At 47.7% G+C, this 23,345-nt stretch overlaps 1 protein-coding gene across 1 annotated transcript in view; it reads left to right on the top strand.

Annotated features, from left to right (window-relative positions):
- Positions 1–23,345, top strand: part of GAK (cyclin G associated kinase) — a 1,188,967-nt gene that overhangs the window by 207,496 nt on the left and 958,126 nt on the right. Inside the window, exon 5 of the mRNA XM_069236701.1 lies at positions 15,419–15,561. Within this exon, the coding sequence (XP_069092802.1) occupies positions 15,419–15,561 (143 nt within the window). The remainder of the gene's footprint in view (positions 1–15,418; positions 15,562–23,345) is intronic.

The following is a 23,345-nucleotide window of genomic DNA, read 5'->3' as shown; positions in this document are numbered from 1 at the left end:
TATTTGTTGCCGTTCCAGAATTAAAGCATCTTTCCCATGTAGTGCTATGCTTCCGTATGTGATGGCTGATAATAGTTTGGCGGGCATAAGAGACAGTAGAGGTTTATAAGATGGCCCATTTAACCTTTCGGCTAAGGCACAAGAGGCAAATGTCAATGCTTTACATTTCTGTGCGATATGCTGCTTTTGCGATGCAAAATTCAGTTTATCTGTGTTGAGGCCCAGATATTTGTAGTGACTAATCGCTTCCAATCCTGCATTTCCTAGCTTGAGTTTTAATGCCGGCTTAAAGGAGCACCCCATGGACATAGTTTTTGACTTAGTGATATTAATTTCCAGTTTGTTATTGCAAAAGTAACCAGGGTGCAGACTAACCGCTGTAACCCTACTTTTGTGTGACTCAATAAAACAATGTCACCTGCATATGAAAGATGGGATAGAGGTAGATTTCCCAGCTTTGGGGAGTGTGAGTTTATCGCATCCAACTTTGGAGCAAGATCAGCCATAAAAATATTAAACCGGTGCGGACGCAGGACACATCCTTGTTTCAAGCCTATATTTGTTGGGATCCTCCTTAAAAGTTATATGCCATCTGCTAACTTGATTTGCACCTAGGTTTTATCATATAAAATTTCATTGCTTCAGAGAATTATTTCGTGCAGGCCCCAACTTTCCAGCTTACGCCAAAGGATGGCTCTGTCCACACGGTCAAAAGCTCTTTTAAAGTCTATGAAACAAAGATGCAGCTTTTTCTTTAGGCGTTTTGATTTGTCCGCAATATAGCTTAATGCCAGTATGTTTATCATGGTGCCATAGCCTTTCCTAAAGCCGGTTTGATTCAGGGGAGCTAGATTGATTGAATTGGACCTGTCAAGCATATCTTACAGGATCAATGAGGCAAAATATTTGGCCTCAGAGTCAATTAGGGCGATCACTCTATAGTTGGCCAGATAGGCTCAATTTCTCCCAGATTGGATGGGCATATTTTCTCAATCTTGTTCAATAATTTCTTGAAAAGATGGGCATTACGGCGTTTCCATGAATGGGCGTAGACATTCAATATTACTAAAGAAGTTACTTGTTCCTAGTCTCCAAAAATTAGTTTAATGGCCTGCAGATCATCAGTTGAGAATGCCAATTGCTCTGTTATTACACGAAGCGCTGTCTAAACATAAATTGCTAGGCCTCCGCTTGGTCTACCAAATCTATTTGGTTTCGCGGCACTAACATGTTGTAGTATGCAACCACCTAGATGAACTAGGTCTATTAACCATGTTTCTTGCAATATAATTAATTTGTAATTGTGGCTACTTGCTAATGCAAAGCCGTCTGAGATTATAATTTTTGGTCCAGCGATGTTCCAGGGCAAAATACTTAAAGCATTCCCCTGATATATACTTTCTGCATTATTGGTTTGGAGTCAGTTGCTCTTTGGGGCATTTCAGGTATGAGCGATCCACCTCCATTCTGCATGAGAATCATTTTGTGATTGTGGGGTTACATGCACATAATTATGAGCATTTGGGGGTTCATAGGCAGGTTTTAGCATAGTCTCTCCTCCCCCCCCCCTCTCCCTCCCTCCCTCTTTGCTACCTCTTCCAGGACTCAATGGTTTTCATTCCCAATGCGGGTACATGATCCTTTAGGCCAGAATGGTGATCTTTTTTTTTTTTTGCAACAGTAGGAAATAAGGGAAAAGGGTAGTGTGGCGTAGGAGTCTCTGAAAGGACTACCCCCCCATGCCTCAAACTGCGTTTTGGCATCCAGGATCAATGTGGTGATTTTCCCTCAATCTGCAGATGGTATGCGTTTGTTCTGGCCCCTGACAGTCGCTACTGGGAAGAAATTTCACCGATATTAAATCTGTGGACGTTATCTTCTGGGTTAGCGGCAGGTCGGCTAACAGCCTCAGGATGTTACCCCTATTCAAGCAGCCTTGTTGGCCTTGTGGCGTGTACTGTGGAGTTAAAATGATTTGCCTTGATTCTCAACTATTCGGTAAATTATTACTGTGTTGAAGGTGGAGGGCGTAATCTGTGATTGCATGTGGTGCTGACTTCATCGGCCATGCGACCTCACGCTGTTAACTATTTTGGATCATCGTAGGACGACCCACTTGACTGCTTCAAGGAGACTTGTATTGCAAATCCGCTGTATCCGTTTATATGTTCTGAATCATTACTTTTGTAGTTGTAAGGCCCGCGCGTTACTGATTGTTATCACTCGGGGGTGGGGGCGGTGTCATTCAAATTTGGTATTGTTTCTATGATGTTTCCCCTAAGCTGCTGAGCGAACATTTTGCACAAGGCAAGGGTTCATTGGACTGACTAACAGACTGTATTTGTTCTGAGCCACAAAGGTTCTGTAATTGTGGCTTGTCTCTCTGCAAATCACCCATTTTGACCCCCCCGATAATCAACTGTAAGTTGTGGAGAATCATCTTGTGTGGGCAGCTTTGAATGCGCTGAAGGTGCCAGATTCCAGGGTCGTAACTTAACTCCCACTTCCTCTACTGGCAAGGCATCTGTTGGTTTCATTGTTATTGATGGTGTTTTTGGGAGGTCCTGTGGTGATAGTTAATGAATTGCACCACCGACCTCTTGCTGCATGTGTATGCTGGCTTGTTTTCTGCCACTGTCGTCAAGCTTCCCTGTATTTCTGATTTTTTTTTTGTTTTTTTGTTTTTGTTTTTTAGGTGAAAGCCAGTCCTTGTGTGTTGCATCCCTCATGTCTGGACAGGATGGGTTAAGTTGGTGTTGTTCCATCATCCTGTGCACTACGTGTTTAGTTTGATAGGGAGAAATTGATGATTGTATATCAATAGGAACTGTACTGAGCCATTTACTACCCTGCCAGTGTAACCTTCGAATAGTTTGAGACCTGCAATTGTCTTGAAGGGAGGGAACTCTGTGTCGGCAACTTTGGTTGCATTGTAAATATGGAGTAAAAATTACAACTGCCGTCTTCACTATGTTGTTTTTTCCTAGCCTTTCTGGCTCGTTTTTTTTTTTTTTTTTTTTTTGTCTTTTGGTTGGAAAGTTAGGCGTCAGTGCATGTTGTTCATCGGAGCGCTTTGTACTCATACAGGCTTAGGTGTCTGAGCCCCCATTATGTTGGCCTGAGAAATGTTAAAGGTATCCCAAAATGTTGGTCGCCTGCTTTGAGTTTTTAAATCTGAGTTTGGGCAGAGGATAATTATGCCCAAATCTTTCTCCCCATTTATTGTTGGACGGTCCGGATGTTGATCCTTGGTCAATTCTTCTCCTGGTTTCATTTGTTGAGAGTCTAGATAGATTAATTGTTGCATTGCATGACTGGGTAGGCAGAACTTGCTCTCATTTATTTTTAATTAATCTAGTATGTTCAAGATGATAGGTAACATGTTTAACTTGTCAATGATTGGTCCACACTTACAAGAGTCTTGCTGCGACTCAGTTGTGGTCTTTAAAATAGGCGGCCACTTGACTAGCTTATCCAATTTACGGTTAGTGTTAGCAGTATGTGATGCCATGACTTTCATTGGGTCAATTTGTAGATCTAATTTATCCGATTGCATGTTAAGTGATGTCGTTGAGGTATGGAGGGCATTAAGAACGAAGAATGTAGCAGAGTAAGATCCCCCATCTTGCAACTTTGGGGCGAGCTAGAAGTTGACTTTTGGGAGGGCTTTCACTGTCGCTGCTGTCCGGAAGAACCCATTGACTGATACTACTAGCTGGAATATCCATATTATTAATCTAATTTATTCCGTTAGTAGGCAAGCCTATGTCATGGTGTAAATCTCTCCAACTGCTTGAGATTTCGATAACTGTGGTGGATACTGTTTTTTGTTGCGGTGCCGTAGACCATGGCATTGCCTCCTGTTGACATAGTGATTCGTCTAAATGCTTCTCTTTGGTGTTTGACAAGACGAAGGTTCTCAAGTCCACAACCTGGACTAGATCCTTATAATTTGTTATGGAAATTAATTGCAACCAGGAATCCTCAAACTCTGTGCTAAATAGACCACTGCAGGCTTCCGACTTCCTTTTAGACCCCTGTGTATCTGGACTTTGGTGCAACATAGGAGTTGACTGTTGATGAGTTCCGATGGACAGCGAGTCCTTTGGTGCCTCCATCAGGTCTTTGAGAATGATTGGCAGCTGTAGGCCGTGTGGGTTATCTGTTGTGGTTGTAATCAGTTGAGTGTTCTGCTTCCCGATGCTATGGGCCATGGTTGTTGTTGGGACATGAACCAGGGCCTTAATCAAAGTGCTGTTCGCCTGTGGCTTCTTCTGAGTCAAAGCATTACTAGAAATCATCCTCATGTCCATGAGGCCTACTGGTTGCTCAAGATTTACGTCTAGATCTAAGTCTAGGTCTGAGGCAGACTGTTTGTCTGGAGACTTTTGAAAAGGGGATCCCAACTTCGAACGTTGGTCCGAGGCCGAGCAAATCATTGAAGAAGCAGGGTCTGATGATGAAGTTTTGTTAATAGATGCATTCTGCTGGATTTGCATAGAGCCCAAGATTTATGGGGTCATTGGGGTCGGAAGACCCTCAATATCATTGAAATTTAAGTAGATAACTGTGGTTGGGTATTTTAGAAAGGCAAACTTGCAAATACTACCTGACTTAGTAAAATAGGCCTGGAAAGGGGTAAGAAGCGGTACAGTTGGTTCAAGATTATCGTTTTGTGTTTCCAGTACGGTACACTTGCTTTTCTTTGGCACCCTCCTTTGGTTCCTAGATTTACCCTCTGAATGGAGCCTGAAACTGCCCGACCTCATGATGATTTAAATTATAGTTAGTCTCTGGTAGGACACTGGCCACTTGCGCTGTTTGTGTTTGCGAAGGAGAACAAAGGTACTTTTGGGTACTTATCCCAGGGTACCCTTAGTGGTCCTTTGCCTGACCCTTCGCGTTGCCAGTGTGGGGGAGGGATCAGGGGTGAGCGGGGCACTCAGGGACTCTTACAAACCTCATCCAGACCTAGCTGGGACGCTTCCGTATGGTCCCGGTGCACTTACTCCGCAGCTGTTCCCTATGACAGTCGCGCTCGCTACAGGCCCAAGATCCGTCAGGTGGGCACAGATTCCTCCGTTGATAGACATCATTGCTAGTCCTCGTTGATGATCCCCAAAGAATCCTGTAACACCACTGCAATCTTGTGACCCCCACCAGTTGCACTCCAGATACTAGGCACAGTGGAATAAAAGCATGAGAGAGTGCACAGGGGAGTGCTGGATGGTGGGTGCTAGTGCTGGAACTGGTGCCTGAAGAAGTATACTCCGGAGGTGGGCTCCAACCGGAGAACAAGGCCTGGCGCATGCATTAGGCATGCTTTAAGTGAGCAGGTGGGCTGGCCGGTGTTAAGTAGCAGTGGGTGGGCGGAGGTACAGGCGGGGGGTGGGGGTGGGGGGGGATAAACGTGAGCAGAGGCGAGCAAAGGTGAGTAGAGGTGAACAAGGGCAAGAGGGAGCCGTTAAGAGCCGAGAATACGACACCCCTCCCACGAGCTCAACTCAGGGCTCTATTCTAACCTGCTGGGGCTCTACTCAGGACTCTAACTGGCCATCACGCCACCTTCCCACACCAGTCCAACCAACAGTCTAACCCTGGTGCACATTGCTCCTCGCCTCCCCACTACCCACTTGCTTGCTTGTTCCGCTCCGTACACGGAGCCGCCTGCAGCCCGTTCCGTTCCTCGCTCAATGCACAGCTCACTCGATGCTCACCACAACCGGGGCTGCTACCTCTTCCTCTGCAGCCGCAACCAGGGCCAGGGCCTCTACCTCTTCCTCCGCTCTCGCCTCGTGCTGGCGCTGCCACCTCTGAAGGGTGAAAAGTGAGACTTGCCCTCTATTCACGCAGAGTAGGAGACCAACATTAGCAAGTAACAGCGGGTGCAACAACTTTGCCTGCACAATACAACGTGAAATCTGTCTCATCGTGGAGCTGTGAAGTGTAGACATACAGTTCTAAAGTATCTTTATTGTTCACCTTTGCCATTCAACACTGAAACCTAAACAAGCCCTACATGGAGAAACAACATGAGCTTGGCAGAAGCCGTTCTGCTTGACACGTTCCTCTGCTTGTTGTGTGTCCAGGAAGAGTGAAGTTAGGGTGACTAGGCGTCCCGGATTTGCTGGGACAGTTCTGTTATTTTTACCAGCTATCCTGTCAGAGGGTTGCCTGAAAATTGTGGGATATTTTTCAAATCCGAGATAGCCGGCGTTATATCAGAAAGCAATTTAATGAACTTGCATTACATTGGCTTTAAAAATTGCATTTTGTTTAAGTTCTTAGTGCCACTTCTGTAATTCTATGCTGATTAGCGCTGTCATTCTTTGCACTCTGTTGAAATAAAATTGTAGTCCTTCTGTTTTTAGGGTAGAGCGTGCACGTGCCCTGTTGTAATGTGTTTTATATATATTATTTTTTATATATATATATATAATTATATATATATATATCTCTCTCTCTCTCTCTCTCTCTCTCTCTCCTTTTAACCACGCCCACTCTTGCTAGTCGTTCTTTGTTGTCCTTGTTTTAAATGCTTCATTTTTATTGGTACATTTTGTGAAATGCATTCCGAGTTCCCTCCCACAGGTTATTTCTCTAAGTGACTATTTTTGTTGGACATCACACTACGTCACGCTTCCTCCTGTTTCAGCTTGTGATCCCCCTTCTCCTTTTTTGCCTTTCATCCCAGCCGCGATCCTTTCTAGGCATTCGGGCAGGGAGCCAATAACTCCTGAGCTCACGCTCATGGCGGCCGTGGCACTTTGAATCGACTCGCTTATGTCAATTGTTTTACTTTTCCTTTTCAATTTATGTGCTAAGAAAAGTCCAGTTAAGAATTTACATCCTCTAATAGCTCTAACTCGTTTTTACTTTAGTGAGGATTGTTTTAAAGGGCCTTGCTTCTCCCATAGGTTACTAAAAAGCACTGGCAGCAGGAAAAGAAATGCAAGTTATTTCTTGTGCGCACATTCCTTCCCAGCAGCCCTACCTCCTGTGTGCATGGCCAAGAGGCTCACTGGCTGGGGCACCTCTTAAAAAAAGTCGGTTCCCTCTACTTTCAGCCTGTCTCCAGGTCTCTCCACTCACCTCTCTATTTATGTCATGCCTTTTGGGTCAGGGGCTTATATGCAATAACTACGCCGACTCGGGTTGGTGCGAGTAACGGTGTCTTTATTAATTGCGCTCTTGAGCGTAAAAAGCCTTTTCCCGCTGCCTGTATTTAAACCTTTAGCCCGCATCACCCGGGGTGCACCCATTAATCCCAGGTCCCGTGGGGGATGAGCTAAGTAGCCCCTGCAGGATATGGATGAAATGGATTGGCCCGCTCTGAAGTCAACACTACATCCCTCCCCAACTGGAGAATGGAAACACAGGGCAAACAATGTGATCAACCCACAGGATAGAAAAAAAACGCAATATTAATCAAACATGTGTCAAGACAGGCAGTGAGGCAACGGCGTCCAAACGAGTCACAATTCAAACAAGTGCAAAGTCTGCATATCTCCTGGACGGGCTGGGGTTAGACCTCAGGTGATAACGCTCACTTTCGTCTGTCAGCTTTCGGCTCAGCTCCAGGCTGGAGGCACCATCCCTTGTGACTGTCTTCAGTCGATGTTGGTGTCGTTGAGGGTGCCGGCTCTGGGTGATTCACTGAGGCCCTTCCGGCGACGGGGCCATCCTGGTTGTCGGTGCTCTCGCGAGGGGCTGGACTCCTTTCACAGTCGCTCTGGGCCCTAGTCGTGGCGGAACTATCGCTCCTGCGGCCCCTATAAGTGGAGCAGGGGAGACGATTAAACTGGGTAATGTTTCGGAGTACCTCTTCAGACCCGCGTCTCGCTGTCACTGTCGTGCCCTTCACTGTGGTCACCGTCGAAGGCCGTGTTTCAAAAGACTATCAAAATTTACCTCCAGGGAGGCAGTCTCTCACTAGGACAGCATCTCCCACCTGAATGGAGACTTCTCGGGCCCTCCGCCTCCGAGAGGTATAGGCGTTGGTTTGGGACCTTCGTTCTGCTGACTGACTCTGGGGCAGCGGCTGGACTGCCCATGACAGTTGGTGATAGATAGTGTCAGTCACTACCCGTCCAAAACAAAGCTGACTTGGGGTCACACCCGTGGTGGCGTGGGGGGGTGACTCGGTACTCCAGGAGGAAGGCATAGATTGCAATTTGTTATGTTTCGGGACTTTCCCATGGCAATGCGAAGCACCTTTTTTTAATGTTTTATCAAAACGCCCTACCTCCCCATTCGCCTGTGGCAACCAGGGAGTAATTTGGCAATGTTTTGTATTGGTGGAGTTCAGGAAGTCTGCCCATTCACTACTGTTGAACTGGGGTCCATTGTCTGTGCGTACTTCTCCAAATAGGCCATGGGTGGCCATCAGCTTCTCCACTTTGGGGATAACTGTGGATGCCGCCGTGGACTGCATTAGCTCCACCTCAGGGTATTGCGAGTAGTCGTCTACTACCGCCAGCATGTAGGAACCATCAGGCAGGCTCCCGAAGTCGGCGCTGACCCTCTGCCAGGGGGCTGAGGGGCCATCTTCTGTGATGATCGGCGCTGGGAGGTCCGGAGCTCCGCTGGCTTGGCACACAAGGCACCGTTTGACGGTGTCCTCCACTAGCTGGTCCAAACCTGGGAACCAGACTTTGTTTCGGAGCCGGTTTTTGGATTTGACAATGCCCTGGTGGGCCCCGTGGGCCAGAGATACGGCTCGGGCGGCCAGACTAGCGGGTATTACCAGGCAGAGCCCCCTCAGTAGGCACCCCTCCTCGCTTACCGACAATTCATGGCTGACGTTGAAAAGGGGTTGCAGTCTGGCTTTGGCATCAGTTGTGCGGAAGGCCTCTGGACGTTGAAGCTGTTGCCAGACCCCCGACTGGGTAGCAGCTACGGCAATCTGCAGGCACTCGTCTTGGTTTGTGGTTAGCGGCATAGGCAGTGGCCTGGCTTGGTAGACCACAAATCGAACATACTCTTCAGTCTCTAGAGCTTCTGACATCTCCTGGGGGGTTGCATGACCGGTGTGGCGTGACAAGAAGGCGGCAGGATTTCCCGTTCCTGGCTGGTATTCAACTGTAAAGTTGAACTCCTGCAGCTGCAAGATCCATTTTTCAATCCACAGAGGTGGCTTGGACGAAGACCCTTTGAAGAAGGGTAGTAGGGGTTTGTGATCTGTCACCACTGAAAATGCCTTGCCATTAAGGTAAAGGTAAAGTTGGAAGTGGCGATACCCCCAGTGGATGACGATGGGCTCACACTCTATTTGGGAGTACCGCTGTTCGGTAGGCGTGAGCGTGCGGCTGGCAAAAGCAATGGGGGCCCACTCTCCAGAGTCTTGTTTCTGTGCCAGGACAGCGCCCAGGCCCGTGGGGCTGGCATCGACAGCTAGCTGCGACTCACAGCGGGGGTCAATAAATGCTAACGTGTCTGCAGAGAGGGTGTTCTTGGTGTTTTGAAAAGCAAGCTTCTGCTCTTCACCCCATACCCAGGGTTGGTCAGTCCGGGTGAGCGCTCTCAGAGGGCTGGTGATGTCGGACAGATTCTTCATAAACTGGCCACAATACGTAACCATGCCAAGAAAACTCCGGACCCCTGAGCCAGACGTAGGGGCTGGGGCTTCTTGAATGTCCTTTACTTTGTGCGGGTCCAGGACGATTCCTTGTTCAGAGAACCGGTATCCGAAGAAGCCTATTTCCTGCTTGAGGAAATCGCACTTTCCCTATGGAGCGTCAGCCCGTGTTCTTGCAGCCCCACAAAGACTGCTGTAGTCTTGCCATATGGTCTTCCAGGGTGGGATCATGCACCAGGTTATTGTCGCTCACGTTAAGGACCCCTGGGAGTCCTTGAAGGACCCCTTTTATGGTGTGTTGAAACACTTACGCAGCGCTGGAGATGCTAAAGTTCAACCGGGTATATCTCCAAAGGCCAGTGTGTGTAGAAAAGGTGGTTATCAGCCGTGACACTGGGTGTAGCACAATCTTATGGTACTCCGACCTGAGGTCCCTTTTGGAGAACCACCGGGATCCTGAAAGTTCACCTATGATGTCTATGGTCGGGGTCAGGTGCCGTTCCCTCTTGATCGCCTGATTGGGTAGGCGCATGTCCACGCAGATTCGGACAGCCTCAGGTTGTTGGGGTTTTCGTGCGACAACAATCTGGGACACCCATGGGGTGGGGTCTGACACTCTTTCAAGGATGCCTGCTCTTTTCAGAAGCTGTAATTCTTGTTCCACTTTTGGGGGTAGGTGGAAAGCCACCTTTTGGTGTCTGAGGGAGACTGGAGCCGCTGAGTCGTCAATGTGGAGTTTGAGGGGCGGTCTTTTCAGACAGCCAATCCCCTTAAAGTGTGGTTCAAACTCTTTTATGAGGTCTTCTAGATTGTTGGCATGAATGCTAAACGCAAAGTGCACTAAGTTGAGGTTTCAGGTGGTCTTGCAGCCAAGCAAGAACCCTGAGCCTTCTTTAGACACCTAGATTTTAGTCGATACGGTGGTGCTTTCATGGGTGAGTTCTGCCGTTAAAAAATACCTGCTGTTTCAAGTGGTCGAGTGTTGCCAAATGCATAGACCTGTACTCTGGTCGGTTTGAGTGGTGGTGGCTTGGAAAGTCTCTGGTACCCTTCTACGGCCATGAGATTTATCGAGGCCCCAGTGTCGACTAATGCAAATACGAGTAGGCCTTGTAGCAGCACCTGACACGTGGGTAGCGGTCGACCACCGATGGTGTGCACAACATGGACCACTTGGTGATCATCGTCCATATCACTGTCTGAATGTTGGGGTGGGGCGGCAGCTATTGCTCTGACCATCTTCTTAGATGTGGGCGCCGCTGCCCTTGGTGCAGATCGGCAGACCTTCGCAAAGTGGTTGGGTTTCCCACATGCACTGCAGGTTTTCCCTCGTGCTGGGCAGCTTCCGGGGTGCGGTAGCGATCCTCCACACCACTTGCAGGGTCTGTCCTTGTGCCTCCCTCTGTGGCTGTCCTCTTTTGTCTGCGGTGCGCCTGTGGACACTGCGTTAACCGGTTCTGTTTTGACTTGGACTGTCGGCGCCAGCTCCATGTGCACGGCGCGTGCCCTTCGACAGCTCCAGGTACCGTCCGAGGGTGAGGGTATCCCTCATTTGCATGTTTGGCTGTTGTAGGATGCGCTCCCTGAGTTTCGATGAGGGGCATCCCTGGATGAACTGCGCCCAGATTTCGTCGTCTTTATCGGGCAGCGTGCATGTGCTGGCTAGCTCCCTCAGCCGCACATAGAAAACTGACTCGTCTGATTTTTGGCGTGCCTGGTGGAGCAAAAAACACTCATAGTCTGGATTTGCGTACGGTTCGAAATGCGCAGGGATTACCCTCTTGAGAGTGTCATATGTGTGTGGCCTCACTTTTATTTCCAACTTGGACACTTTATTGATGTCCGCCCCCCCAGATGGAGGAGGAGGGGTCTCTTGTGCTCTGCTTGAACGTCCAAAGCCTCGAAATAGGTTTTGAGGTGCTCTACCCACACTTTCCACCTGGCAGCCTGCGTGGGGGGGCTCCTGTGATGGTGAATGGCTCCAGGGCGGGGATGCCTGCCATGATGGGGAAGGTCTGGGTTGTCTGTAGGGCGTGGGGGGAAGCGCTTTGTACCCGGTGCCGTGGGAGCAGCGGCATCCTCACCTCATGTAATGCAGGAAGGTCTTCTGCCGTTGGCACACCTCACACGCGGTGTGCTGTCAGGTAGGTTTGGTAGCACGTGGAACCTAGGACTCTCAGGCTGTTGAACCAGAGGAGCTGCTGGCTTTCTTGTCGTGGGCACCGTTGTAGGCAGTGTCTTTCCTGTATAGGCAGGCTGGCTAAGCAACTTGCGGCCCAGCAGGGGGTGAACCGGGGCGAGACGTTCCTGCCCCTCCATGTAAATGCAGGTTGAACGAGTGGCAAGAGGCCCAGGTGGGGCGTGGCACACGAGCACCCGCGGCGGCCTCACGAATGGCCTCAGGCTGTGCCTAGAGGAGCCGCACCTTATTACATGCACGGCGGGGAGAGTCAGCTGGGCGGGCCCGGCTGGAGAGTGCCGGCAAATCCTCGGGCTGGTTGAAGGCGTGAGCGGCAAAGCTTCGTAGAAGAGCCACACTCTGGATCTCTGGCGTCGTAGGGGTGAGCCCTCCCTCGTCGCCAAGTTGTCAGGTCGTGGGCTTATATGCAATAACCACGCCGACTCGAGTTGGTGGGAGTAACGGTGTCTTTATTAGTTGCTCTCCTGAGGGTAAAAAGCTTTTTCCCGCTTCCCGTATTTAAACCTTTAGCCTGCGTCACCTGGGTCGCACCCATTAATCCCAGGTCCCGTGGGGGATGTGTGTGTGTGTGTGTGTGTGTGTGTGTGTGTGTGTGTGTGTGTGTGTGTGTGTGTGTGTGTGTCCGTTGTTTATACCTTTCTTTAGTTCCAGCTGTCTGTCTCTAATTGTGTGGCCCTTCTGCTTAATACACAGTTCCTGCATATATCTGTCCCTTCCTCGCTGTATGTTTGTAACTGCCTTTTTTTTCCAATCCCTGTCTCGTCTTATATTTCGTATTTCACTTTAACCAAGATCTGTAAGCCCTTTTCATCCCACCCATATCGCCCTTGTGAAAAGTGTACTTTTTTATTTATTTTATTTTTTAGCAGTTATGAAATTTGTCCTCCTTGTCTGTCTCACCTGGATATTTCCTTCCTCTCCTGTCTCCCACCGAAAGTCTCCATGTCTCTGTGCCCAGACTGCAGCAAGAATGGTCTTTGCAATGTACAGCTTCCACCCGTATCTTAGTAACACTGGCCGGCCCACGCTTAGTGCATATTGACTCCCTCCCAAACGCCCCCCAGCCACCACTCTTGCGTCCCTGAGGTGCGTATTTACTATTCCCTCTCCACCTCCACTCGGATACTAAGGTATGGTATGCAGAGGGCCAATGTACACGATTCCTGCATCAAAAGGTGTGTTGACAAAGACATACTATAAAACACCTAAAAAGCAAAGGTGTTATGAAGACGGTTCACAAAGTTGGTGTTTGTCTGCTTCAGTCAGACTTAACAGCCTATTTGCTAGCCACAGTGTGTGTTGTAAATGCCCACCAGACTCACACACATGTTGATGTAATGGTAGAGTTATGTTGCTTCAGATAACACTGCTTACTAAAATAAGAATTAAGTGCTCTTCCTTCTATCAAAGTACATCCATTTGCATGCTTCCCTCATCTGTTCTTAAGTGTTTAATTTGTAAAAGAATAAGTGCCGGGGCCAAAATTTTGTCTCCGGAACCTTTCAGCGACCTTCCGAATGCCAGGACTGACAGATACGAAGGTGGTTTGGCTTGAATTCACCTCAAGAGTCTTTATTCGACCAATATCCTCCCTCTCCCTTTATCTCACTCTTACAGGTTCTTTTTCCTCTTTGCCTTCTCAATTTCGCACTGTTTTCTGTATTCCTCTTCCATGTTTCCTTCTCTCCTTTAGTGTCAAAGACTGATGATTGATAGTGAGTCCCATACCCCAAAAGAGAATGCTGGTGGGCCTGACCTACAACCACTAGTTCAAACTAAGCAATGCCCCTTCTGTCAGTGATGCAATAATATGTGCGCTATTTTCATTGTAAATACATATAGGGTTTTGTGAGGTGTAATGTGTAAGTAATGGACTGGTCATTCGGCCACCCTGGCTTTTTCCCAGTTGGATGCAGGCTTGGGGCTGCTTTCAGAGCAGGCCTGGCCCCATGGCTTCCTATCCCCTTTTTAGGTCGAGTGTGAAAGCACTCTGGCCTGTTGTAATCTTTGTGTGCTTTTAAGCACGCCCACCATTATAACTCATTTGTGGGCTTGCCTTTCAGAAATCCTTTATTATTGGTAAATGCTTTACATTTGTCTCTCCTTGGGGAAGGTTTGATACCGCCTTGGCCATCAACCCTGTTACATGGATAATTGCACTTTTGCCGATACGTTTCACTGCGAGCGAACAACTTTTTCCTTTTGTATCTCTCCTTGACGTTCCTGGCGGCCGTGGTGCTTTTAATCTGCAGTCAACTGTTTTACTTTTCATTTTCAATTCATGTGACAAGAAAAGTCCAGTTAGGAATTTATAACGCTAATAGCTCTAACTAGAGCAAACGCAAGACCCATTGCATTTCAAATGCTTGTTGTGAAATGTCCCGGTTTTTGGCTTTAAAATACTAGTCCCTCTAGGTGAAGTGAACCCATTAAAAGCAATGACGATGGAAAAAATATAGGATGAGTAAGGATTTCAGGGTCAATTAGCCCTTTGAAGCTTATCAGAGGTGAACATACCTTATGTAAAAGGTGACAACAAAGCAACAGTAGAATGACGACTGTCCCTCCAAATAAGGTTGAGGTATATCTCCGACATTAGCAAGCAAGACCCTGTAAATATTTAGAAGCTATACCTTCTAGTGCATGATCTAATCTAATGTGGGAAAGTGAAATTATTTCACATGTTAGGAGAATACTTTTTTGCATTTTGAGGCGTTTTTAATCATATTTTTATATGAGATTTGTTGCGCAACTTGCTTGTCAAATATTCGTATGGCTTAATCCTGATGCACAAATCCTAGCCTATCCACCACAGGCTATAGCAGTGTCTGTTTGTGCAGGCAGCAGATGAAAGGCACCCACAGGCTGCATGTTGGCATGCAGGCACTATGTTGGACAAGACTGAGCTAGCAAGATCAGATAATAATGACTTACCACGAGTACCTTTAGAGACATAGTGATAGTACACAACCCCTACATTGGAACAATGGCGGCTGTGAATGAGTAGTACCATGGAGGTTAAAAAAATGTTATACGGAAGGAAGGGGGTGTCGAAGACAGTATCTCAAAATATGTGGTGCCTGGGAGGGAACACATGGGACTAGCATGGAAGAAGTGATAGGGGAAGAAGAGCAGGAGGGAGACAAATCGTGTGCAGAACCCTCCAAGACCACAGGTACAAGTTGGAGGTGACAGCTGAGGGACGAAGGGAGATGGGGACAGGATACCCTAGGGTTCGAGTGATATGGGGCTAACCACTGTATTAGGTGGAAGAAATGGCATATAAGCAGGGGTCTTGAGTTGAAAATCTGGAAAGAACAGACTTAGCTGTGACACGGTTCTGTGATGCTGTGTTAAAAAATGAACATGAGCATTTTTTTAAAGAAAAAAAGTGATGGTCTTTGCAAGTGTAATGTGTTTATTAAACTGTACTTTTCCATAGTTTTAGATTTGCATATTATTTATTGACTTTTGTATCTCTCAAATTCTTTCTTATTATTCAAGACTACTCTGCATTGAATTTCAGAAATCAATGCTTAGATATAGTGCTAACATGTTTGAATAAGTAAACTGATACTTCCAATATTTATAAAGATCTATCTTTCTTGTTTGCCGACATACATTTTTGTCATCTATTTCAGGACAGCTGGTGGAATTCTTGAACAAAACAGAGGCGAAGGGTCCCCTGTCCTGTGACACAATATTGAAAGTATTCTATCAGACATGCAGAGCAGTACAGCACATGCACAAGCAGAAACCACCAATAATCCACAGAGATCTAAAGGTAATTTAGGTGAACTAAGAAACTGCATTTAGTTTATATACTCTTTTGTACTGATGGGGTAGTTCCTTGGCCACACCCATTAGAATAATGATCCATTGGAGGGCCAAGATAGTGTTGAATATTGAAAGCTGTTAATGAAGAACGCAAGGCAATAACAATGTTATTATTATTATTAGAGTCCAGCAGGAAAATCTGAACTATCTTCTCGTTGCCCTCTTTCCTAATGCCCAATGTGTCATTTACTTTTAGTGTTCTAATAGATGAATGCTACAGGAGGCTCCATTGATGTATAGATTCATGGGTGTAGTCTGTAGGAAGCTGGCTATCAATGTAGTGTACCCTATGCAGATAGTACAAGCGACTCTTATTAGTTTACAGGTGTAAAAGTAATAATCCCAAAAACTTTCTTCTGTGGTATTGTGGGTGAGCAGTTAGGCTTATCAGAGGGCAGTGCTAAGCATTTGTTGAATACCCTATGAGACACACGAAGGAACTCAAGACCAATGTTTTGTTTATATTCTGTTTCAATACCAGAATACTTTCAAAGAAGATAAATACTGTTGCAGTTTGTATTGTTTTAGCAAGTAACACGCTTTTACACAGTAAAGGTTCCAAAGTACTTTTACTGTTAAAGGGGTCCTTGCAAGCGGTTCTCGGGGGTCCCCTGAGGATTTTAGGGTGTTAGGGGTGCAAGGCCACACACATGACCAGTGATACAGTTTTACCGGCCCTGGGGCATCTGGGTGCAATGGTGCTAGTTCAGTCGGGTGTCTTGCACACTGCATAGTTGGTGGCGGGGGAGGGGAGGTGCACCTAGAAAGAGTGTGCAAAGGGGGACTTGGGGATCCCGGGAGCAAGTGAAAAACCTTTGGATGATGTTGATCAGGTCAGGGAAACTCAGGTGCAGCAAGTCTTTGTCGTTGGTGCTCCTGCGTTAAGACACCCACTATTCTTTTGGGGATCTGCAAGAAGAGGGACAAAATAGTGCAGCTGTACAGCTCTGGACGATGTCCTCTGCGTTGCTGACTTCCCTCGATGGCTGTCCTTCTGATCCAATGTTGGAATCCAGATTGGATTTCAACCAGCCTTGGTAGTTGCAAGTGGTCGGTACCCCAAGTATGGGCGCAGCACAGCTCTGGTTGATCCTGAAGTCTTCTCACTTGGGAGGGAGACGGGAGTGGCCTCTTGGACAACGGTGACCTCCTCCTAGGTGACAGCTGCATCTTCGGACCTGATGGTCAGCAGGGCAGTGAGGCGGGTGTTGTGGTTGGTGTCTGCAGGGAAGTGGCTCCTCCACAGGGAGATGCTGACAGACTGGCAAAGTGCTGGAGAACCTCTGAGGCTTTTGGAGTTCCCACAGCTGCAGGATAATTAGGGATGTCACGTTTGTTGGAACAGAAGTAGGTAGGTAGGCAGGATTTGGCACCAAAACTCCACCAGTCGCCCACAGTTCTCGCTCCTTCGGCTCTTCCATGTCGTCCTCTCCTTGTGTCAGATGAATCTGTTCTTCTGGTGTCAGCGGACCACCTAAATACTCAGTTTAGGCATTTGAGGAAAATGTAGCGTAGTAATATATGGGCTAAGTACCCTTGGGGTGACTACATCCCCTATATGATCCTTTCCTGTGGAGAGTGGGCATAACCCTGTCCCAGAGTTCCTAGTTCCACCAAAATCAAGATGGTGCCACCCTTCCTCGAGCATCCACTTCTACTAGCCCACCATAAGGGTGTGGCTAATCAAGGGAAGCGGCATCTGCGGCAAATATCAAGGGGAGGAGACAACCAGGAATAAATGTTACAAAAAACAACAAAAAAAAACTTACAATTCATCGTTGTCGCTTCCACCGTCCTCTCCTGTCACCTCGCTCGTCCTCCTTTCCTGTTCTAGTGTACCAACGAATGCCTCACCTCATCCCACCTCATGAGGCCCAGCTCCTCCCCTCCCTTCACCTGCTGGCTCAGCCAGCGGCAGAAAAATAAAATGATACTTTAAAATTGTTTTATTTTTCTGCTAGTGGCTCTTAGCCAGTGGGGCGACACTTCTCCACCATTGCGGAGGAGCTGCCCTTGGTCAAGAGGTGAAACACACGAACTACATAACAAATTTAGCCACCTGTCCTGATGCCAGGTGGGCCTCAGGGCAGTGGGTGGCAACTTCAAGGTCTGGGGGGAGCCAGGGTTGCCTACCAAAGGTGTCAGCGTGTTTGAAGCCCCTGGCATGCAGATTGAATAGCCATCCTGCTGGAGTAGACAATAACACCTTCCTCTGAAGCAGGCGTTGTTTTTGGCTTCAGAGGATGTGGGCTCTCATCTCCAGGGGGTCAGAAACATGTATGTGGTGGCAGGCTGATCAATACCAGTCAGCCAGCACTCTGAGACTAGTAGGTTTCAGGGGCATCTCTAAAGTGCCCTCTGGGTGCACGTCATAATATATCCAAGGCCAGCATGAGCCTGGGTTTATTAAGACGAAGTGTTTGATGCCAACACCATAGGTTTCAGTGAAGCCATTTTGTAGCTGGGGAACTCGTAATGAGACGTGTCCAGTACATACCTTAATGTGGCTTCCCTGTTCAATTGCAATTCCAACTGGACATCAAAAGGGCATATCTGCATCACAGATATGTTTCCCACATCACATATAATGAAGCCAGTCTTAGGACTCTAGTGCCTGCTGTAAGGGTGACCTACATATATTTAGATAAATTGAGTGGGACATGGCTTACAATGGGTGTGCCGTGTCTGGACAAGCAGACTGCAATGGCAGGTGTGTGCAGTTTTCATTTTTTTTAGGGGGGGGGGGCGCGTCCCTGAGGGTGCCACAATGCATGCTGCAGCCCTTGGAGACCCTCTCCAGTATCCAGGCCCTAGGTACCAGGGGTACCACTTACTAGGGACTTACAGAGGTATAGGAGTCTGTGCCAGTTGTACCTTTTTTAACCTAATTTTTAGGGAAAAGGCACTGTGGACCGGTTTAGCAGTGACCCTTTGCACCTCAGTCCAAAAACCTCAGAATCAGTGAGAAAAAAGTGGGGGTGACCATGTCGAAAATGGGCACTTTTCTACACAAAACAAAAGGAAATGAAACTAAACTTTCCCAAGAAAGTCTTCATTGTCTAAGTGGAAAAACTGAGAAAGACTATCTGCATTGGCATGGTCAGTCCCTGGCCTGTGTTCCACTCTAAAGTCCATACCCTGTAAGGAGATGGACCACCTCAAATGTTTAGAATGTTACCCCTTCGTTTGCATCAGCCATCTGAGAGGTCTGTTGTCAGTTTGAACTATGAAGTGAGTACCCAAAAAGTATGGTCTCAGCGTCTTCAGGGACCAGACACAGCAAATGCTTCCCTCTCAATGGCACTCCAACTCCGTTACCTGGGAAGTAATCTCCTGCTAATAAAAGCAACTGGCTGGTCCTGGCCATCATCATTGGTTTGGGATCGGACCGCTCCTGTCCCATGCTCAGAGGTGTATGTCTTCACAATGGACTGTTTGCTATAACCTGGAGCTTTTAGAATGGGTGCTGAACACAGTGCCTCCTAAAGGATGCCAAAAGCATTATGACAACTCACTGTCCAGTTTACTTTCTTTGGTGCTTCTTGGAGGTGAGTTCTGTGAGGAGTGCCTCAATAGTGCTATAACCCTTCACAAATCTCCTGTAGTACCCAGTCCAACAAAAGAATGTCCTGAGTTGGCTTTGGGTTGTTGGAGCCTCCCAGTCCAGAATTGTCTGGATCTGGGGTTGTAAAGGTTGAATTTGGCATCCACCCACAAAGTGGCCCAAGTATTCAACAGTGTGCCCTGCCCTATCTGGCACTTGCTTGTTTTGATAGTAAGGCCTACCAGCTGCAGAGCCCCAATGACCTTTCCAGGGTGGATGAGGTTTTCCTGCCAAGTAGAGCTATAGTCAGCCATATTATCTAGATATGCTGCACTCAAAGACTGTAACCTAATATGGACGTTCTTTACTAATCTTTGGAAGGTGGCAGGAACATTCTTTAATCCAAATGACATTACAGTGAACTGGTAATGTCCATCCGGGGTCAAGAATGCTGTTTTCTCTTTTGCTCCTAGGGTCAAGCCAATCTGTCAGTACCCTGATGTTAATTCAAAAGTACCTAGAACTTTGGCTGCTTCCATCCGGTCAGTTAGCTCATCACCCCTTAGAATGGGGTCAGCATCTGTCTTAGTGACAGCATTGAGGCCCCTGTAGTCCATACAAAACCTCAGCTCTGTTTTACTTCCCATGGAATGAGGTTTGGGGACTATGACCACTGAGCTAGCCCATGGACTTTCAGAGGGCTCAATCACCCCAAGTTCCAGCATCTTGCTTATTTCAGCTCTGGTGCTTTGTTTGACTTGATCAGACCGTAGATTTTGCTCTCGACAGGCATAGAGTCTCCGGTGACCACGTCATGGGTATACCAAGTAGTCTGACCAGGGGTGAAAGAAAAGAGCCCAGCATGCAGCCTGAGGACTTGCATGAAGTCAGCTTGCTTTGGGGCAGTGAGTGTGTCTAAAAAGACAACTCCTTCAACAGACCTATCTGCAGGGTTGTGGGAGAGGAGGTCAGGGAAAGGTTCACTCTCTACTTCCTGGCCCTAATACGTGACCATGAACAAGGTCATATCAGCCCTGTCATAATGGGGGTTTAAAGCTGTTCACATGGATGACCCTGTGAGGGCTCCAAGGAGTGCCAAGGTCCACCAGATGGGTGACCTTCCCTTTTCTCTCAAGGTTGGGGTAGGTTCCACTCCACTTGTCCTGGAGGGCCTTGGGAGACACAGGCTTCAGCACCCATACCTTCTGCCGTAGTTGGTACTACACCAGTATAGCCATTTGTTCAGACCATTGCTTCTGGAGCTCTTGGCTTGCCTCAAGTTTTTTTTTACTTTTTCCATGTACTCAGGCACCCTGGGACGTAGGCCAAGCATATAGTCCAATATGCCTTGTTTGGGCTCTTTGAGAGGCACCTCCCAGCCTCTCCTCACTAGACTCAGTGGCCCCCTAACAGGATGGCCAAGCAACATTTCAAAGGGACACTCCTTTTTGAGACGTATATCTATAGGCAAAAAGCAGGTATGGCTAGAGGATATCGCATCTCCTGAGTTTTTCAGACATGCCCATTATCATACCTGTCCTGGTTTTATTGCATCTCTCAACTAAACCATTTGTCTGGGGCTGGTATGGGGTTGTGAACTTATAAGCCAAACACCATTCCTTCCACATTGGTTTGAGGTTAGCAGACATGAAGTTTGTACTTCTGTCTGAAATCACCTCCTTAGGGAAGCCCACCCTAGTAAAGATGCTGATGAGGGTTCTGACATCTGCAGGAGCAGTGGCAGTCCTAAGGGGATTTACCTCAGAGTACCTGGTGACAGGATGCACTAACACTAGTATAAATGTTCCCTGGTGCTGTTTGAGGGTCCAGGGGGGCAACAATGTCAACCCCTACCCTTTCAAAGGGTACCCCAACCACTGGTAGTGGAATTAAGAGGGCCTTTTTCCCACCAGTCTTTCACCTGGTTTGACAGGTGATGCAGGAGTTGCAAAACTCCTTTACCTTCTGGGACATGCCTGGCCAGTAGAAGTGGTTACCTAACCTACTTCAAGTTTTGGTCTGGCCAAGCTGCCCAGCTAAGGGGATGTCATAGGCCAATGTGAGTAAGAACTCCCTGCACTGCTGAGGCACAGTTCTCTGGCCTCAGTGTAAAGGAGCCCATCTCCCCCAATGGGTCCTGTGGGAGCCACTGACATGTCCATGTTAGTGGTCAGCAGCTTGCTATCTCAGGCTTTCAAGTCCTCTGTCCCTGTCAAATATCTTCCCTAGCAACCCCCCCCGGGCCCAGGAGCTCTGCCATATAAGGCCCAAGTTCCTGGGGCTCAGTTCCCTCTAGGGCTGACAGGTCTTCTCCCTGAGCAGAGGGGATCTGAACTTGTCTCCTCGGAAGTTGGTATCCTAGACTTCTTGTCTTTTCTCTTGGAAAGTTGGACCGTTATTCCAGGCTCCAACACCTCTTCTTCATCCCGGACTTTGCTCTGTGCTCTGGTTTTTAGTACACCCATTCAGGTATCCCCAGTATGGCTGCATGGGTTTTTCATCTCCATCTCAGCCCGTGCTGAGGTCTAGAGATTGTTCCCCAACAGACACTCTACTAGAAATGCAGAGGACATGACCACCTTCTTTTGCCCAGTATCCCCTACCCATTCCAAGCTCACCATAGCCATGGGATAGGCCTTGACAATGTTGTCAGCGTTGATAACTGGATAAGTCTGTCCAGTTATGTATTGGTTTAGGGATATCAGTTTTTCAGTCACCATGGTGACACGTGCACCTGCATCCCTCAGTGCTTCCACTTCAACCCCAGTAATGTGTTTTTCGTGTCTGTACGTCTCCAGGTTACTGGGCCAGAAGGCCGGGGCTACATCCACCCCACCCTCTGCGATTAAGGTGGCTTCATTGTGTACTCTGACCTGGTCAGAGTCCACCAAGGATCCCGTCTGGAGAGACACCACGCCAGCAATAGCTGAGGGTGCACTAGAAGGGGCTTTTTTGGGACAGGAAGAGCCCCTAGTTTGATGTCCATTGACCTTAACATTGAAACACTAAGCCTTTTTGGGATTCCAGTTCTTACCCTGCTGACCACCCTTTTATTGGGAAGTGCCTTGGGTCCTACCTTCCTGAGACACTTTTTGTGGGTCTCTAGAAGACTCTGGGTTTTCCCCTTTGTGCCCTCTGTCTTTCCCTTGGTGGTAGTTAGCAACCCCTTTTTTTTGGTCAAAGTCCCCCCCCCGTCCCCCCCCCCCCCACCACCATGAGTCTTCCTGGACACCCTTGTTTTGACCCAGTGGTCTGCCTTCACCCCCAGCTCTTGGTGAACAGCCCTTCGTCCACTAGGTACCAATGCAATTTTTCTGAGGTACAGTTCCTCTACAGGTGCCCCTTAATAATCAAATGATAGAGCCCTTAATAATCATGCACTTACTTTTTTTCAACCAGCCTCCTAGTGTCTTGACTGAAAAGTCTACAAAATCAACCCAGAGCAGACTTGAGATTTAGTGAGTCTCCCTGACCTTAATTCTGTACTCCTCAGTAGCGAGCCCAAAGCCTTCTGTCAGGGCATCCTTCCTGTGGTCATATTCTCAGCTTTTTCTTCACTCAGTGTCAGGAGTCTATCCCTGCACTTGCCTTAGAACACCTCCAAAATTAGAGAGCCCCATCGCCTTTGAGTTTTCCTCATTTTACTATGAACCATGTTGTGATATCATCACCCTTGACAAATTTTAGGACAATCCCTTTGGGGATTTTTTGATCAAAAGTTTACACTCTCTCCCTGTTTATTCTGCTGCCACCACTTAGGGGTTCCAAACCCCATCTCAGCCCTTTCTTTCTCGATAACCAAGATTTTGGATTGAAAGGGTGCCCTTCTGGCTAGTCTTTCAAGAATTACTTCTTCATCATCTAGCTCTTCTCTGTGCCTTGAGCGGCCTACCCTCAATTGGAGTAGTCACACTGGGTACAGTCTTAGGGTAACTATGAGCGGGCACTTCATCACCTCCCTTATCCAGTTGTGGGGGGCTAGCCCCACTTTTGTCACCACTGTCCACCCCATCCTCTGTGGTGGTGTCCGGATCCTCTGTTATGTGTGTGTTACTTTAAACTCAGCAAGCAGCTCTTGGAGCTGTGCTTATGTAGGGTTTGAGTCCGTGTTAATTTTGCTGGCCTTACAGAGGTTTCTTAACTGCTGTATCATGTGAGCTTCAGGTAATGGGGTCAGGTTTAGTTCC

This window comes from Pleurodeles waltl, chromosome 1_2 (genome assembly GCF_031143425.1).
Source record: "Pleurodeles waltl isolate 20211129_DDA chromosome 1_2, aPleWal1.hap1.20221129, whole genome shotgun sequence".
Taxonomy (NCBI): domain Eukaryota; kingdom Metazoa; phylum Chordata; class Amphibia; order Caudata; family Salamandridae; genus Pleurodeles; species Pleurodeles waltl.
Note: the sequence above shows the minus strand (reverse complement) of the source record. Positions and strands in the feature narration are given on the sequence as shown.